The sequence below is a fragment of the Bos grunniens genome, chromosome 22 (assembly GCF_055505025.1).
Source record: "Bos grunniens cultivar Pamir isolate PY7600 chromosome 22, Bosgru_T2T1.0, whole genome shotgun sequence".
In the NCBI taxonomy this organism is placed as follows: Eukaryota; Metazoa; Chordata; class Mammalia; order Artiodactyla; family Bovidae; genus Bos; species Bos grunniens.
This window is the reverse complement of record NC_141186.1, coordinates 60,817,471-60,836,176: the sequence shown is the minus strand read 5'-3', so window position 1 is coordinate 60,836,176 and position 18,706 is coordinate 60,817,471. Positions and strand designations below refer to the sequence as shown.

The window sequence follows — 18,706 nt, the reverse complement described above, 5'->3', positions numbered from 1 at the left end:
GCCTCTCCCTCCTGGAAACAGTGGCCCAGAGGTGAGGACTCGACACTCCCACTGCAGGGGGCACAGGTTCGATCCCTGGTCGAGGAACTGACATCCCAAATGCCTCAGGATTTTTTAAAAAATCAAACAGAAGGGGAGCTTGTGGAGCTGGACCGGCAGGACGATGGCCGAGACTCACCTCCACGGGCACGAACTTGCGCAGGAAGTGCACGCCGAGCTGCTGCATGGAGGCGCCCACCTTCTCCGCCATCTCCTGGTCGAAGCCCCGCAGGAGCACCGAGCGCACCATGACCGTGACCTCCAGGCCCAGGCCGGCCAGGAAGCCCGCACACTCCAGCGCCACGTAGGACGCGCCCACCACCAGGGTCTCGCCCGGGCAGTAGGGCAGCGAGAACAGGTCGTCGCTGCAGAGAGAAGGGGCTCCATGTGGGACGGCGCAGGGACCAGAGCAAGTGGGCGCTGGGGGGAGCGGCTCTCGGGGCTGCAGGTGTGTCCACCTCGGAGGAGGACATCCAGCCAGGAGACTGGAAATCGAACAGTGGCCCACGTGCAAAGCCTGCGTTGGGTGTCCACCTGAGCAGCCACAGTGAAAAGCGTGTTTCTTAAAGTGCGTCTGGTCGAGAAAGTGTGCGAGTCGTCGTCCTGCTTCATACATCGAGGTCACAGGTCCTCCTGACAACTGTCCACTGGGAATTCCTGTTAAGTCCCAGCATCGGGACAGCGAGTCTCCTGGTCACCCGGTCCACCACCATCACAGACACGAAAGCCTGAAGCTAGCGGCAAATGCTGCTTCGCCCTGGGCTCCAGCGAGCGTGGACCAAAGCCCAGACTCGCTCTCCCGCCCGGAGGCCTGGAGACACTGCGTCTGTGCCCTCAGCTCCGCCTTGCGTGCCCTTCCGCTTGTCGTCAGTGCAAATCTCTCGTGAAATAAGCCAGGGAGTGAAGAGTCTGGAGACACAGACGTAACGCAACTTACGGGCAGACGGCCTAGTTAACCCCACCTGGTGACGCAGTACTCTCTGTCTCCCGGGATTCCCAAGTAGCGCGGCCTCTCTCCTGTCGCGATGACAAACTTCGCAGCAGTGTAAAGCGCCTCCTGTCCTTTTTCATTGGTTGCCTTGAAAAAAGCAAAGCAAACTTCACTTTTCCTTTAGTACCAGACTGATCGGACACCAGGATGCTCGCACGCTGGGTGCAGCCCTCAACATGGAGTCCCAGTTCACGCGGGCGCAGGCGCAAGTCAGGGGGGCAACCAACGGGGCCAAAGGCCCAACTGACCTTGACTTTGTGGTGCTCAACAAACTCCCCGTAGGAGTTGACGTAGGTCACTGCCTTCTCCCGCAGGGCCAGCCGGTGGCTCCAGCTCAGCGAGCCGATGTGGCTCTGGATGGCCTCTGTCATGGTGGCCCAGCTGTGCCTCACTGGAGAGAGACCAGGGGCAGGCGGGCGTGAGGGGCTGCACGGCCACCGTGAAGTCACACATGGCACACGCGCGTCCATCGCTTTAAGGATCCAGAAGTGAATAGAAGATAATTAGCAAGAAGTCTTCATATGCCAATTACAGCCACCATGGCTTCCCTGGTGGCTGAGGAGATAAGCATCCACCTGCAATGCAGGAGACCCGGGTTCGATCCCTGGGTCGGGAAGATCCCCTGGAGATGGAAATGGCAGCCCACTCTAGTACTCTTGCCTGGAGAATCCCATAGACAGAGGAGCCTGGCAGGCTACAGTCCATGGGGTTGCAAAGAGTCGGACACGACTGAGCGACTCACACACACAGCTTCTTTCACGTGACAAACACGAAGAAAGCAGAGTTCTGAACGTGATGAAAATGCACGGAGTGGGGCAGGAAACAGCCCTCCCACGGCCGGCCCCGGGATCCACAGGTGGGGCACGGGTGCCCGCAGGCAGGCCTGCGACAGTGAACACCGGCGCTGAGGTGAGAGCTCACCACTTCCTGCCGAAGCCAGGGTGAGGCCGGTGGATTCAAGGCTCCTGCTTACTCCTGGGCCTGCCAGGCGGGGCTCATTTCCTGGATTCACCCCATCTGCTGATGCTCCCCAGGGAAACACTGGTCCAGGGTCCTGTCAAGCTGGGTGAGACCCTCAACCACAAACCCAGCTGACCGGGGGTTCACCCTCGGTCCATTTGGACCCTGACCCTCCAGCACACTCAGGGACCCGCCCACCAGGCTGAGGGACCCCAGAGCACAGTGGAGGACAGAGTCACTGTGTGTGGGGACTTGGGCGACATCAGCGATTACGGCCCAGATGTCACGTCACCCTTCCTACAACCTCAGCAACAGGACAACAGGTCTAAGACCGTGTGGTCCAGATGGTCAGTCTGGTGACTGTGTTCCCCAACCCCACGCCCCTGATCCCGGGGTTACGACCACCACTGACTAGCTCTCTGCCAGGCTCACGTCCTCTGTCGGCCCCTCTCTCCAGACAGGCCAGGCTCCCAGGCCTCAGAGAACCGTGCGTCTCATGGCCCCGGGGACCTTTGCTTCTGGTTTGTGTAAAAGACATTTTCAGAAGTTTCACAACATGCCTGCATGTCAGCACCCCAAGAAGCAGGCTGAGATACGTGGCTCCTGGGGACCCCTCCCCAGACCTGCAGAGTCAGGAGCAGGACCCCTGGAAGGTCCCCAGGGCCCTGAGGTGGCAGGTCCGTGGAAGGCCTGCTCTGCTGCACCACCTGACCGCTCAGTCGTGTGACGAGCAACAGCATCTTAAGTTCAGGTGGAAATGTCGCTCCCCTGGTTCCTCAAAGGCGGCACAGCTACCCTCACACATTTACTTTTCAATACGAACTTGAGAATAATCTGTCCAGTTCCAAAAGGAAAAAAAAAATTCTGACATTTTCCTTGGACTTTAAATAAACTTTACGAAATAGCTCTGAGATAACGCCTTCACAGTATGTAAGCATTCCCTCCAGAATCAGAGCACGGTTTTGCTGTGCTTTCATACTCCCTTGAGTGTTCTGTACACCCCAGCGGAGTGCCTTCCAAGCCCTTGTATCACGATTGCTGTGATCCCCGTTATTCCACTTCTGTGAGTTACTGCTGCTGGTATGGAAGTTCCGCACACTCTTCTTCTCAACAGCTTTCTAGCCTCATCGGCTCTCACGCCCCCCTTCACTGTTCTGTGTGTTCCAGGTCTGCCGCACTCCTCCACCTTCTCACACGCGCTCAGAGGCCCCTGGACCACCTCCAGGCCAGCGTGAACATCACTCCACCCTGCTCCATCCAGCCTGCCCGTGGCGTTCCACCCAAGTCAGCGCTCTCCTTAGACTCGCATCCTAACTCCTGCCCTGAAAGCCCCCGCACACCCTGCTGTGCGTCTGGGATGGCCGGGGCTGCAACAACCCTTCCCCAGCCCTAAGGCCCCGACAGCAGGTCTGCACTGACCGTCTTGGAATCCTGGGTCCCACTGGCACATGTGAGCTCCTAACGAGTGTTTATTAAACTAGCGTAAAAGTCAACTACAGAAACAGAAAGAGCAAGCATTTCTAAGAAACCTATCCTTCCCTCTTTCCTCCCAGTCTGGACGGTTTCACGCATCACCCACCTTGCTGACTGTACTCCCAGCCGAACTTCCTGGAGTCGGTCAGCGCCTGCCCTAGCAGTGCGGCCTGGTGCATCAGCTTCTTCGGGATACAGCCAACATTCACACACGTGCCACCAAGACCTGAGCGAGAGCCACAGCTGTGATGCTGTGTGTGCATGTGTGTGTTCATGTGGCTTACACACGCAGAGCGGGTGCTATGAAAACGTGGGAACAACAGCCTTGACGACTGTGGGGTCAGCGTCACACACCAGTACACAGAACGATGTGCGTTACAGTGACCGAGGGTCCCTGCAGGAGGCCCAGGAATGAGCAAATTCCGACGTGCATTTGAACAGTTTCCTGGGTACAGAATCCAAGACTTCCACCTGAGTCCCAATCACAAGATAGTCAGGACCGAGTCAGGCTAACTGGGCACACGCTGCTCTGAGGCCAGGCAGGGCCAGCCTCCAGCCTTTCCCTGGGCAACCCTGACTCCTCTGGGCCGGTACCACCCGCCACCAGCTGCCTGGACTCTCACCAACACGGGGTGAGACAGACACTCACATCGGTGCCCTCCGAGAGCGCGTCCCCCTGGTACCAGGAGGCAGGGCTGTGCCCGGGACGGGGAAGCAGAAGGGAAGCGGACAAGTGTGCACCAAATGGACTTGGAGTGCACACACGGTACTCAGCTGACCTTCCTGCAGCCAGGGTGTCGGTTATAATATCCACGCAGAGACACAGAAAAGCGTCACGGCCAACCTAGGCAAGCATGATGGGGCACACCCCGCTGCGAGACCATAACCGTGAAACACCCCCATGTGGGTGCAAAGTTATCCTGGCACACGCGGTGGAACACTTGGGGCATGGAATTTCCCTTTGCAAAATCCTCCTTAATCATTTTCGTGTTATCTTTCTGGTGTCTCTTGTTAACACAGGACCGGGGACGGTGTCCTCAGCCCGAGGCAGGCGGGTCACCCTCTGGGGCTGTGGTGAGGACCAAGGCAGACCAATGAGAACCAAAGACAACAAGCCCCCCGACGACAGCAGGAGAGCCACTCACCCCAGGCCGTGCCACGGGGGGACGGGACCACGAAGTCCAGCACCATGACCTTCCTCCCCAGGACAGCGGCTTCCTGCGAACAGAGACACACGGAGACCTCATCGTTTTCCCGACCTTCCCCTGAAGGATGAGACCGTGTCTGTGAAGAAACAGTCTCTCCTCTTTCTTAACCCAGCCATGCCACAACAGCAGCGCAGACTGGAACGGCCTAAGTATCGACGGCAGAAGGGAGGCTTATGGCCATCGCCGTGAGGATCATCCATGGCGGTTGCTTCTTCTCACCTGAGCACACGAGAGGCCCCCAGAGCCCCCACCGATGACGATGAGGTCGTAGTCATACGCCGGATCCTGCTGGAGGAGCTGCTGTAATAAACCACTCTGATGTGCCTGGGGGAGTCAAAGGACAGAACACAGCATGACCGAGCTGACTCAGCACACACGGCTTCTATAGAAACCTCAGGGACAGTTAACCTGAAGTGCAGGTAAGCTGGACTGTGAATTTATCTGGAGGGTGTTCGGCCGGGCCCGACTAGTCAGACCGATGCCACAGCAGATAAATGCACTGGTTATCACCCAACAGGGAGGCACATGTCAGATGGCGGGGAGGTCGGGCCTCATCCCATGTCAGACAAGCTCGCTCCGTAAGCAGCTCTCTGGGCCCTTCCTGCTGGCTCACTCTGTTCTCCTCAGACCTTAACCATAACAATGAGCTCACTGGGTGGCACTTAACCTGGCCCCTGACTTCTGCTCTACTGGAGGCACACACGCCTTGCCAAGCGGGGGACTCCCCTCCCGGGTTAAAAGGTGTAAAAAGGCATGAGGAACTGAGTGGTTAAAATGTGAGTGACTCTTGAGCACACTCTGCCCTCAGCAAGTGTGCAGGAACCGAGAGGGTGCGATGGAGCCAAGCAGGGCTGCAGGTGTCAGCGGGTCGCACGTGATGGGAGGCGACGGAGAGGCTGGCCTCCCACCTTAGCGATTAACTGATTCCCTCTTTTCCCTTTAAAAACGTTCACGGCCAAGCAGAATCCTGCCAGCTGGTTCTGGGACGTGGGTCCCCTTCTCCCCAGGTGCCAGCTTTTCTGACTGAAGCGACTTTCCTTTCGACCAGCACTTGGCTCCGAGGATGGCTGGGAGGGGCGAGCACACGAGCCTGATGTAAGACCAGGAGCGGCATCCTCTGCCCGCGTCCACCTGCGCTAGTCTTCTCTGAAAACAGTGCTCACACATCATCGGCGGGCATGCACTGTGGGTTTTCTCCTGATTTTTCATAGGTTGACCTAAATCTTGCAACTTCCGGTACAACACAAGCCTTCTGCTTCATCTGTTGGGAAAGGTCAGGGCTGACCCGGAGGCACAACCTGATGTCCACGTGGCCCTCCCTGCGGCCAGAAGCAGCGTGGACAAGGCTGGAGGCTCCACGTGAGGCTGAACGGCAGTTCTGTCTGGGCGAGGTCGGCTGCTCAGTCATCACGCTGGCTCCCGAGCCGGCTTGTCCTGCGAGTGCCGTGCGAGTGCTGCAGGACCACAGACGCGGCGAGGCGCATGGCCCCGGCCCTGGCCCCGGCCGGCAGCCCCCCGCCTCGGGTGCTCTTGGGGGCGTCCACCTCGCACAGAGCTTCTGCCCGGGGCAGGGCTTTCAGCCTCCGAGGAGACCCGGCGTCTCTGCAGCCCGAAGCACCCCCCACACCCCGTGACGCACTTTCCCAGCGGGCACTGCCAAGCCCAGCGCCTCCGAAGGCGTTGGACGCTACAGCAATGGCACCTGCTTCCAGGACGGATGAAGCAGGCAGTTTCTGGAAACTGATGCTGATCCCAGATTAACGTGCTATGTAGACAACTTTTCTCCCCACAAAAGTGTAATTCTTTCTTTTTAAATGTATGAAGCTTTTAAAAAATCACTTTATTTCTTCTTGGCTGTGTGGGTCTTCCCTGCCGTGCAGGCTCCCTCCAGCTGCAGTGACCAGGGGCAGCTCTCTAGCTGTGGTGTGCGGGCTTCTCACTGCGGTAGCTTCTCTTGACGGGGAGCACGGGCTCTGGGTGCTGGGGCCCAGTAGCTGCAGCGTTCAGGCTTGGTTGCTCTGCTGCACGTGGGATCTTCCTGGACCAGGGATCAAACCTGTGTCCCCTGCATTGGCAGGCAGGTTCTTATCCAAAGTACCACCGGTGAAGCCCCAAAAATGTAATTCTTAATTGAATCTAAACCTAAGTATTTAATCCACCACCGCTGATGATTACATATATAAAGGACCTATGAGCAGAGTTTTAATAAAAGCAAACAGATAGTTAAAATAAGGTCCTTATTATTACATATCAATTTTTATCTATCTCTACGTAACCAAATGATTCCTGTTCATTTCTGCATTCTAGGAACCAAACAGAGCTTCTCAAAGCTCGCAGGCCAGCAGCCTTGGTGGGAGAGCTGTGCTCGCTGGGCTGGACTGCCAGTGCTGACCTCATTTCCCTAAACCTCGAGGTGGAAGGAGGCCTCATTTGTCCCCATTTGGAGGGAGAGAGCAGGGCAGCCCACCCTTCTGTCCTCCAAACTCACTTGAAACCTTCTCCTTCTCAGCGTTGAAAGTTTGAATTGGTAGAAAAGTTAATTTCTCTTAAAGTAATCATGATTATCTGATAATCATCCTATAGTGCCTAGTCGCTCAGTCATGTCTGACTCTTTGGGACCCCATGGACTGTAGCCCACCAGGCTCCTCTGTCCATGGGATTTCCCAGGACAGAATACTGGAGTGGGTTGCCATTTCCTCCTCCAGGGGATCTTCCCAACCCAGGGATCGAACTCGGGTCTTCCACATTGCAGGCAGATTCTTTACCATGTGAGCCACCAGGGAAGCTTTTGATTTTACAAGCTCCAAAAGACACAAATGAACAGATTTGCAAAAACCATTTCCACCTCTTTTAAGTATTTTCTTAAAAACAAAATTTGGACAGACAGCCTTCAGAAACACACGGTACTATTTACCTGGAAAGTGTGGTCACAGCCGCCCACGTGCACTCTATTCACGAAGACACTGGGCACAGTCCTCTGGCTGGTGATCTCCGACAGAGCCTCCTGGACACTGGCCCCCTCATCTGAGGATGAAAGATCAGAGACGGAAGACCCTGCAAAGGTCCCGAGGCTCCGCGACAGAGCCTCCTGGACACCGGCCCCCTCATCTGAGGATGAGAGATCAGAGAGGGAAGACCCTGCAAAGGTTCCGAGGCTCTGTGAGCTGAGCTGAAGTGCTGCGACACTCAGATGCCCACATGCGCGTCGTCAGCTTCACGAAGCGACGACTCAGGGGTTCAAAGGAAGCCTTACAGAATAAAGAGCAGACTCATGACTCCTTTTTAAATGAACACTTTCAAATTAGAATCTGATCTATAATCCACTGGCTAGGCAGAGACAGATAAGAATCGTCTTTAAAGAGCAAACATAATATATGCTCTAACGGTGGTAACACAGAAAATATATCCAACAATTACATTTGAAAAAATCTTTATGCTCATAGTCCAAAACATACCCTCCACTCCTAAAAACTGAACCAGGCCCTCGGTCCTTCAGGCTCCCCATGTGGTAAACTCTTCAGCAAAGTCTCAAAGATTCAAGAGCATTTCACTTATTAAATTGACCTGGCTAAAGAGAGGGGTGAAGTCTCATGAAGGCAGAGATTGGGCTTTCTGTTCTCCACGCACACCCGTGGAAAGTGCATGGGATTCAGAAGCAGGAAAGCGGGAACACTGGCGCGCCGGCCCTCCTGGGGCTGCGCTCAGGAGATGGGCAGACCCGCCTCGTCCTGATACTGCCTCCTCTAGGCCGCCGGACAGTGGGCAGACACGCCTGAGGACCACCAGCACTGCCTAACACGGCTGCCTTCCATCCCCCTCAAATGCAATGTACGCAAAAATCCACGCAAAGTACTTCCACATACAGGTTCATCTTCTGCGGGGTTGGAGGTAGGTGCAACCAGCTCATCGAGCCCAAAGAGACGGGAGCAAACTGAACTGAACGAGGCAATACAAGGAAAGAAGTCAATCTTGCGGACGTTGATTACAAACAACAGGTACGAACCATTCTACTTACCAACTTGATCAAGTTCCAAGATGTTACAGTCAACTCCCAGAGAAGAAAAGAGTTCTTTAACCTGCAATGAAAATGCACCTGCGTTCTCCTCCCGCAGAGACCAGACACAGCTATGGAGTGTGGGCAAGGCAGCAGGGACGCTCAAGCAGGCCCTTCAGGAGTGCGAGCCCCGGGCCACCTTCCCAGGATGACCTCAGGCCACCTCTTCCCTTCTTTTACAACCTGCTGTCTCACTTCCAAATCTGTACCTTTCACTCAAGCCTCTTTCTTGGAACTCAAGACAAGCAGCATTTCTCCAGCTGGGTAACCCCAGACGCCTCGCACGGAGCATGCCCCACACCAACCCACCTGTGTCCACATGCCCTCTCCTCTCTGTTTTCTTTCAACAGTCACTAAACCATTCAACTGTCACACACCTAGGATGGCTCATCCATTGTTCCCCAAACTCAACACGCAACGATGAGCAGGACACCCTCCCTGCCCGCCAGGAGGGGAGGCAGATGCCCCCACTGTCACCATCTGCCAGTTGCCTGAACACAAAGCCCTGGGCCCTGCCATGCAGACAGGGGCCCAGCAGTGAGGTGTCACCAGGAGCTTGTCTGTGACTACGGAGAGTTTCAGACCCCCTCCTGCAGCCTCTTCCTGCCCTGCGCCTACTCCCCATCCATCCAGAAGTCTCCACAGCACTCTGCATGGAGCGGCTCCTCTTTCCAGTCCCTCTCAGCTGATCTCCTGAGCCAGCAAGACCTTCCAGGGGAAATTCTCAGTCACCTCCTGGGAGTTCTCCAACTGCCGCCACTGAGGTCAATCAGAGTCCACCGTCAGAAGGACTCTGGCCCTTCAGTGACCTCAGCCCTCGAAGGGGAGCCGAGGGGCTCCAGCTCCAGGACAGAGGCGCGAGGGTCTTGGCCCGTCTGCCCCTGGTAGATGTCCACGGCTGGTGAGAGCTGATTAAAAAGGGCCACTGAAGTCTCTGGAAGTTGAGGGCACACAGCAAATGAGGCAACGCATATTCAAGAGAATCTACTAGATGTCAGTAAGAGCGGGGAGCCTCAGGGACCCGTCTTCTGCCCCCGAGCGTGACAGAGGTGCCACTGCAGGTGGCCGTGGCCGAGGAGACGAGGCGCCCTGCTCTCTGGGGTCCCAGCCGCCCCAAGATGGGCCGTTGCCATTTCTATCGCTCAGGTCCGAGTGGCAGAGGCTGTATTACTGGTGAGTGTGGCAGCAAGGGAAAGCTCTCCTCCTGCACCACCTCATTCATAGATCAGAGTTTCTGTCCCAGGCGAAAACAGCAGGGCCCTGATCACGCTGCCCAGCCCACTGGCAGGGCAGGGCTCCGGGCTGGGAGAGGCAAGCCAAGGAGACCGGAGGCTACACCCTATCAGAGCAGCTCATAAAGCAGGCTGTTCCAAGGGAAGCGGGTAGGCACCCCAGCTCTGGAGCAAGGTCTCAGAGGCCGTTCGGGGCAAGGGGGAAACCACAAGATTAGAGAGCGCTGAGCTCCACCCTAAGAAACTGACCCTCTGGCATGGACTGTGGGGCGGTTCACACTCAGGCACAGCTGAGAGGCCTATCAGAGTCAGAGGCTGAGTCAGAGGATGCCAGTGGCTCCCCCTGGCAGAAGGCTAACTGTGAGCCACCGGTCAGCAGAGAGCCAGGAGGAGACGTTGAAGAATGGCCCTGCCAGGGTAAGAAAAAACTGCAAATCTGCTCAGTGACGACCGCTGCAGAGGGGCCCGGCTGGCGGCTGCCTGGCATGAAGAGCTGACTCACTGGAAAGATGAGGGCAGGAGGAGAAGGGGCGACAGAGGACGAGATGATTGGATGGCATGACTGACTCAACAGACATGAGTTTGAGCAAGCTCTGGGAGATGGTGAAGGACAGGGAAGCCTGGCGTGCTGCAGTCCGTGGGGTCACAGAGTTGGAGCGACTGAACAACACCACCACAGAGCAGTTCACACCCCAGGGCACTGCCAGGAAAGCAGAGCACCTGACCCGCAACCAGAGGAGTGTGACACCCGGGCACGACACTGAGAGTCCGACAGTGTAACACAGGCGGCCGCTGAACCCGTCACCCCCGGTGGCTGCACAGACCCACGGCCACACCTCAGAGGAGTGGAAACAGACTTCCTGAAAATAACCCATCAGAGATACACAAGCAGAAACCGGCCACAGAGAAGGACGGCTGCACTGTCTAGAGTGGCTATAATGCATTACCGGAAACGCCCTGGTTTCAACAACAAAATGACCAGACACACAAAGAAACAGCACAGGGGGTCCACACACAAGCAGAAGGCAGGCAGGAGAAGCCGCCTCTGAGAGGCCCCGACAGTGCGACGGACAGGAAAGTCACCCATGTAAATGCCTTTAAGGAGCTTGAGAAAACTATGCTTCAGGAGATCCGGAGAAGCGTGACGGCAACATCTCACCCAGTGGAAAACCAATAAAAAGACAGGAATTATGGACAGGAACCAACTGGGTATTAAGCAATTATGGGAAAGTGCAATACCTACAGTCAAAATTCCACTATGGTGTCTCAACAGTAGACTCGGGCTGGCAGGACTTGCAGAGCTGAGGACTTGAGTGGAGAGTGTGCAGCCTCACGCCATGGAGGGAAAAGATAAAGGACAGGAGCCTAGAGGAAATCGGGCCAGCATGGAGCACAACACACACAAGGCGTGAATACCAGTAAGAGAGGAAATAAAACGCAAGAATAATATTTGAAGAGATGCCCCCAAATAGCCCAGATTGATGAAAAACAGTAATCCAAATATCCAAGAAGCAAAATAATGGAGAAGACTCTTGAGAGTCCCTTGGACTGCAAGCAGATCCAGCCAGTCCATCCTAAAGGAAATCAGTCCTGAATATTCTTTGAAAGGACTGATGTTGAAGTTGAAACTCCAGTACTTTGGCCACCTGATGCAAAGAACTGACTCATTTGAAAAGACCCCGATGGTGGGAAAGACTGACGGCGGGAGAAGGGGACAACAGAGGATGAGATGGTTGGATGGCATCAGTGATTCAATGGACATGAGTTTGAGCAAGCTCTGGAAGATAGTGAGGGACAGGGAGGCCTGGCGTGCTGCAGTCCATGGGGTCACAAAGAGTCGGACATGACTGAACGACTGAACTGAACAAGTGAATTTAGCAAAGTTACAGGACACAAAATCAATACACAGAAATCACTTGCATTTCTATATACTAACAATGAAAAATCAGAAAGAGAAAAATAAGGAATCAATCCCATTCATCACTGGAACCAAAGAATTAAATATGTAGGAATAAACTTACCTAAGGAGACAAACAGTGTTCTTGCCTGGAGAATCCCAGGGGAGCCTGGTGGGCTGCCATCTATGGGATTGCACAGAGTCGGACATGACTGAAGCGACTTAGCAGCAAGGAGACAAAAGAACTGTACACAGAAAATTATAAGACACTAATGAAAGAAATCAAAGACAACATAAACAGATAGAGAGAGATTCCATGTTCCTGGGTAGGAAGAATCAATATTGTGAAAATGACTACACTACCAAATGCAATCTACAGATTCAATGTGATCCCTATCAAATTACCAATGACATTTTTCACAGAACTAGAACAAAAAAATTCATAATTCATATGGAACAAAAGATTGCAAATAGTCAAAGCAGTTTTGAGAAAAAAGAATGGAGCTGGAGGAATCAACCTTCCTGACTTCAGGTTATACTACAAAGCTACAGTCATCAAGACAGTATGGCACTGGCACAAAAACAGAAATACAGACCAACGGAACAAGACAGAAAGCCCAGAATTTAACCCATGCACCTATGGGCACCTTATTCTTGACAAAGGAGGCAAGAACATACAATGGGGCAAAGACAGCCTCTTCAATAAATGGTGCTGGGAAAACTGGACAGCTACATGTAAAAGAATGCAATTAGAACACTTCCTAACACCATACACAGAGATCAACTCAAAATGGATTAAAGACCTAAATGTAAGACCAGAAAGTATAAAACTCTTAGAGGTAAACATAGGCAGAACACTTGATGACATAAATCAAAGCAAGATCCTCTATGACTCACCTCCTAGAATAATGGAAATAAAAACAAAAGGAAACAAGTGGGACCAGATTAAACTTAAAATCTTTAGCACAGCAAAGGAAACTATAAGCAAGGTGAAAAGACAACCTTCAGAAATGGGAGAAAATAATAGCAAATGAAACAACTGACATAGGATTAATTTCCAAAATATACAAGCAACTCATACAACTCAATACCAGAAAAACAAACAACCCAATCAAAAAGTGGGAAAAAGACCTAAGCAGACATTTCTCCAAAGAAGACATACAGATGGCTAACAAACACATGAAAAGAGGCTCAACATTGCTCATTATTAGAGAAATGCAAATCAAAACCACAATGAGATATCACCTCACACCAGTCAAAATGGCCCTCATCAAAAAGTCTACAAACAATAAATGCTGGAGAGGGTGTGCTCTTGTGCTGTTGGTGGGAATGCAAACCACTGTGGAAGGTGGTATGGAGATTCCTTAAAAACTAGGAATAAAACCACCATGCTATGCTATGCTATGTTAAGTCACTTCAGTCGTGTCTGACTCTGTGTGACCCCATAGACGGCAGCCCACCAGACTTCCCCGTCCCTGGGATTCTCCAGGCAAGAACACTGGAGTGGGTTTCCATTTCCTTCTCCAATGCATGGAAGTGAAAAGTGAAAGTGAAGGCGCTCAGTCGTGTCCGACTCTTAGCGACCCCATGGACTGCAGCCCACCAGGCTCCTCCGTCCACAGATTTTCCAGGCAAGAGTACTGGAGTGGGGTGCCATTGCCTTCTCCGAAAACCACCATATGACCCAGCAATCCCACTCCTAGGCATATACCCTGCTGCTGCTACTGCAGCTGCGTCGCTTCAGTCGTGTCCAACTCTGTGCGACCCCATAGACAGCAGCCCACCAGGCTCCGCCATCCCTGGGATTCTCCAGGCAAGAACACTGGAGTGGGTTGCCATTTCCTTCTCCAAGGCATATATCCTGAGGAAACCAAAATTGAAAAAGACACATGTATCCCACCGCTCACTGCAGCACTGTTTACAACAGCTAGAGCGTGGAAGCAACCTAGATGCCCACTGACAGATGAATGGATACAGAAGTTGTGGTACATACACACGATGGAATATTACTCGGCCATAAAAACGAACGCGTTTGAGTCAGATCTAATAAGGTGGATGAACCTAGAACCTATTATACAGAGTGAAGTGAGTCAGAAAGAGAAAGATAGATATCGTATTCTAATGCATATATACGAAATCCAGAAAAACGGTACTGAAGAATTTATTTACAGGGCAGCAATGGAGAAACAGACATAGAGAATAGACTTACGGACATGGGGAGAGGGGAGGAGAGGGCGAGATGTGTGGAGAGAGTAACGTGGAAACTTACATTACCATGTGTAAAATAGATAGCCAACGGGAATTTGCTGTATGTCTCAGGGAACTCAAACAGGGGCTCTGTATCAACCTGGAGGGGTGGGATGGGGCGGGAGATGGGAAGCAGGTTCAAAAGAGAGGGGATGTATGTATACCTATGGCTGATTCAGGTTGAGATTTGACAGAAAACAGCAAAATTCTGTAAAGCAATTATCCTTCAATAAAAAAATAATTTAAAAAAAGGAAAGGAATCCTGACCCAAGCTACAGCAAAGATGAACTCTGAGGACATCAGACTGAAATAAGCCAGTCAGAAAATGGCAAATACTTTCAGATTCATAGGGCAGAAAGCAGATGGTGGTTGCCAGCGGCTGGGGGTGGGGATGGAGAGTTACTGTTTAATGAGGTCAGAGTGTCAGTTGGGGAAGACGAAAAAAGCTCTGTGGGTGGACGGTGATGGCAGCACAAAACAGGAACGGTCTTAATGCCATGAAACCTAAAATGGTTAAAATAGTAAACGATATTATGCGTATTTTATTATAGGGGAAAAAAAGCTAACCAATGCAAGTATGTTTTCAATCCACAAAAGTGTGAATAGAGGATTAGGGAAAACATGGCTTGAAAGTTAATTGGGGGAAGGGCACGTTTTCACTCTTGAGTTTGGGCCGCGCGGTCGCCTGACTCAAGGAGCTCCCTGCCCAGTCAGCTGCCCCCGCTCCGTGCACTCCTCTCAGGTGGGACTCCAGCCCAGGGCAGACCCTGTCACTCCTCTCCTCCCGCCCGACGTCATCAGGCCCACGCGCAGCGGCACACGTTTAGACCTCAGTACCGCTGAGCAGCTGCAGGCCCGCCCGTTCCCACGTCGCTCTCCTGATTCCCTTCCTACAGCCTACGTTCAGCCCAGTGTTTTCATGTTTTCATCTCCTGCCTTTGCTCACGCGAATTCCTCAACTATTGAAGCTCTACCTTGCCTACGTCCAACTTATCTGTCCAGGACCAGCTTAAACATCACGTCTTCAGTTCCTCTGACCCCACAGAAGCAGATGCTTTACCTCTCATCCCCACAGCAGCTGCCTCGCATGCACGTGTCCTTCAGTGCGTGAGAACAGGCTGATTACAGCTCCCTCAGGCCATGGGTTCTTGAAAGGCAAGGCCACGGGTAGGGATGTGGAATACGGTGTCCAGTTTGGGTGATTCGTGGTCAAGTTACTGCACAACTCGTTTAGTGAAGGGTCATGTGTAAAGACAGACGATACGAAGGCACGAAGAGCTTGGCCGGGAGAGAAAAGCACTCGGGGAAAGTACTGGAAGACCTGCCGTCCGGCTGGAGGCCAGGTTCCTAACTGTGCGCGGGGGTGACAGGCACCGCCAAGACGTTTCAGATGCACAGATCTGGGCTCCACTAAAAAGGTGTGATTGAAGGCGGGAGGAGAAGGGGACGATAGAGGATGAGATGGTTGGATGGCATCACCAACTCAATGGACACAGTGTGAGCAAACTCCGGGACTTGGTGATGGACAGGGAGGCCTGGCGTGCTGCAGTCCATGGGCTCACAACGAGTCGGACATGACTGAGAGACTGAACCGAACTGAAAAACGTTCTAGTTATCAAAGCTGTCCAATTATGTAACAGGACTCAAAGTAGTGGCCATGTTGTTAGAAGCCGTGACGCACACAGAACAGAAAATCATCTGTCCTAAGATGTTCTGTGTCAGCAAAGGTTCGACCAGAATGATGTAAAGCCGTGTATTCATTCAACCCATTTACCTGCCTCACACTGTTCTGGGCCCCAGCGACATAGCAGTGGCCACGCACAGTTCTGATGGCTTGGCTCTTTTATAAGCTTCAAAGGACAACTTCAATAAGCAGAGAAAGAAGACAAGAGGTTGGAAATAAACCAACACATATGTGAGAATCTGACAGGTGATTGGTGAGCATTCAAACCACAGTAGAAAGAAAGGACTCTCCGAAAAAAGAAGAGGGGCAACTAAGTTATAAAGGAAAAAAGGAACTGGATCCCCACACATCCTCGGCTTCAAGTTCAGGTGGAACAGAGAAGAGGGGTGTGATAAGCACACCTGAAAACTTCCAGCAGCCCACACAGGAGGCTATCTTTGTGACCTCAGAGTAGAAAGACTTAAAAAAGGCACAAACCAGAAAAGAAAAAGTGATAGATTCACTATGTTAAACTTCCACTTCAGTTAAACAAAACATCACATAAAGAGAGTAAAAAGAAAAACCCAGTCTGGGCGATTTTCCAACACATAGAACCGAAGGACTAGAATCCACAATATATAAAGAATGTCTACAAAATGAGTATAAAAAAATAACCTAATAGAGAAAGAAGCAAAACGCCTGAATGTTTCCCAGAAGAGGAAACTCAAATGACCCATAAACACAGGTAAAGATGTTAAGTTCATCAAGAAAACGCAAAACTAAGGCTACAGTAAAATACCATCTCATAAACACCAGAATGGCAATAATTACATGTATCAACTGTTGGCAAGGATGTAGGGCAGTGGGAACTGGTAATACACCAGTCAGAGGGCAAGTGTATAACTGTGTGGAAAAACATTTCGGTATCACCTAACTAAGGAAAAAATTGTGCCTCCTCTGTGGCTTAGCAATTCAGCTTCAAGACATCTCCTCTCAAGCAGGTCTTGTGTGTGTGCACTGGGGGATGCGGCAACAATAGGCATGGCCATATTGTATTTGAGAGCAAAATACTAGGAACGTCAGACCTGATAACACTCAGGAACAACACAGCAATGAAAATTAACAAACCACACTTACAGACACTAACATGCAGTGATCTCTAAAATATAACTCTTGGGAAAAACATGCAGAATATAAAAATCCATGACTCTACTTACACAAAGTACCAATACAAGCCAAAAGGAGCAAAGTATTGTTTAGGGATACACACGTTTGGCAGCAAAATTGTTAAGGAAAAGCAAATGACTCTGGCCAGTGGTTGCCCTGGGAGGAGTGGAGAGGATGAACCAGGAGGCTCCTGCTGGAGTGTGGTCTGCTAGAGAACTGCAAGGTGCACGTGTGACACACACACTTGTTTGAAAAACGTGCAAATCATTATCCACCTGACAGCAAGACTGAGAATCCTAATTTCACCTCTGACCCGACAACTTAGGCTTGTGCCTCGTTCATGCGTTGTTTCAACTCTCAAACGTAGAAGCAGCCTTTAAAATCGCCCAGCCCCATCCTACAGACGGCTTCGTCCTCCAGCGCATCACTGCTCCAACTCTCAGCTCCCGCGCGTGCCCCGCGTGCAGCCCGGCCTAAACCGCCGCCCGGCCGGCCCGGGGCACGCGGTGAGCCGCAGCAGCCCCGCCACCCGCCGCCGTCGTCCCCAGGACGGGACCCGAGGGACCTGTCCCCTCAGGTGCCCCTAGGGGCCCACGTCCAGCAGGCTTTCGGCCAGGGCAGGACCGCGCGGCCCAGCCGAGGGCGGATCGGACGAGCCCTGACCGAGGCCGGGGCGGGGCGCCGTGGGGGCCCGGGGCCCTGGCCGCCTACCCGCGTGCTGTGCGGACAATAGGTCTTGCTGAAGATGACCACGCGGTGGCCCTCAATGAGACCCAGCAGGCGGCGCCGCAGCTCCTCGCGGGCCGCGCCGGACAAGCGGCCGGCCCCGGGAGCCGGCGGGCGGGCCCGGCGCCCGGGCGGCGACGGCGGCCCGGCCGCGCCGCGGACATTGCCCAGTCGGCGGCTGGGGGACGAGCCCCTCCCTGGCGTGGAAAACGTCTGTGCCCGTGAGGGCGGCGGCGGCGGCGGCGGCGGCTGCGCCAGGACAGCGGTGTCGCTCCCGCACGGGCAGAACCTGCCCAGAAACCAGACACCGAGTTGGGGCGCCGAGTGGGAGTGAAGGCCGGACCGCTCGCCCTGCTCCCGGCTCTGCCCCGCCCCCGGCTCCTCCCCGTCCCGGGCGCTCGCCCCACCCTCGCCACGGGCCCCGCCCTCTGCCCCGCCCCGTCCCCGGCGGTCGCCCAATCCCGGATACGCCCCGCCCCCCGGCCCTCGCCCCACCCACGCCGCTGGCCCGCCCTCGGCTCCGCCCCGTCCCCGGCGCTCGCCACACCCATACCGCTAGATCCGACGCTCGCCCCGCCCCGACGCTCGTCCCGCCCCGACGCTCGCCCCACCCACGCCGCTGGTCCCGCCCCAGCCCCGCCCCACCCTCGGCGCATGCGAAGTAAACCACTGAGACACCGCAGTGCTGTACTCGCCCAGTCTTCATAAAGTGGCGGGTGTCAGGCTTCAGGGTCTTGTTAGCTCGATATGGTGCGCGCACCGCGGGATCGCCGGGTCTCCGTGTGGTCCCCAGGGGTGCCCCCCGTGAAGAGCTTACTTCCACTCTTATTTCCATTCCACCAGCCCCCTCATGCCTCCTTTAGATACACGGTCTTCGGTGAGGTTGGACGTCTCAACCTTTTGGAAGGAGTGAATAAATAAAAACCATCTTTACAAAAGATGGCTATTTTTTTAAAGCTTATATCCCACAAAGCAAATAAAAATACTAGTGAAACATAGACAGTGTATTAAAAAGCAGAGACATCACTTTGCCAACAAAGGCCAATAGT

General features: G+C 53.5%; 1 protein-coding gene across 1 annotated transcript in view; it reads right to left on the bottom strand.

The window, feature by feature from the left end:
• TXNRD3 (thioredoxin reductase 3) overlaps window positions 1–18,208 on the bottom strand; it is a 34,138-nt gene extending 15,930 nt beyond the window's left edge. The window contains exons 1-10 of the mRNA XM_086365479.1: window positions 18,205–18,208; window positions 17,643–18,085; window positions 8,687–8,747; window positions 7,586–7,695; window positions 4,891–4,995; window positions 4,609–4,681; window positions 3,570–3,689; window positions 1,279–1,421; window positions 1,002–1,117; window positions 179–404 (exon numbers count right to left, since the gene is read on the bottom strand). Of these exons, the coding sequence (XP_086221605.1) occupies window positions 179–404; window positions 1,002–1,117; window positions 1,279–1,421; window positions 3,570–3,689; window positions 4,609–4,681; window positions 4,891–4,995; window positions 7,586–7,695; window positions 8,687–8,747; window positions 17,643–18,085; window positions 18,205–18,208 (1,401 nt within the window). The remainder of the gene's footprint in view (window positions 1–178; window positions 405–1,001; window positions 1,118–1,278; window positions 1,422–3,569; window positions 3,690–4,608; window positions 4,682–4,890; window positions 4,996–7,585; window positions 7,696–8,686; window positions 8,748–17,642; window positions 18,086–18,204) is intronic.
• Window positions 18,209–18,706: the final 498 nt, after the last annotated feature.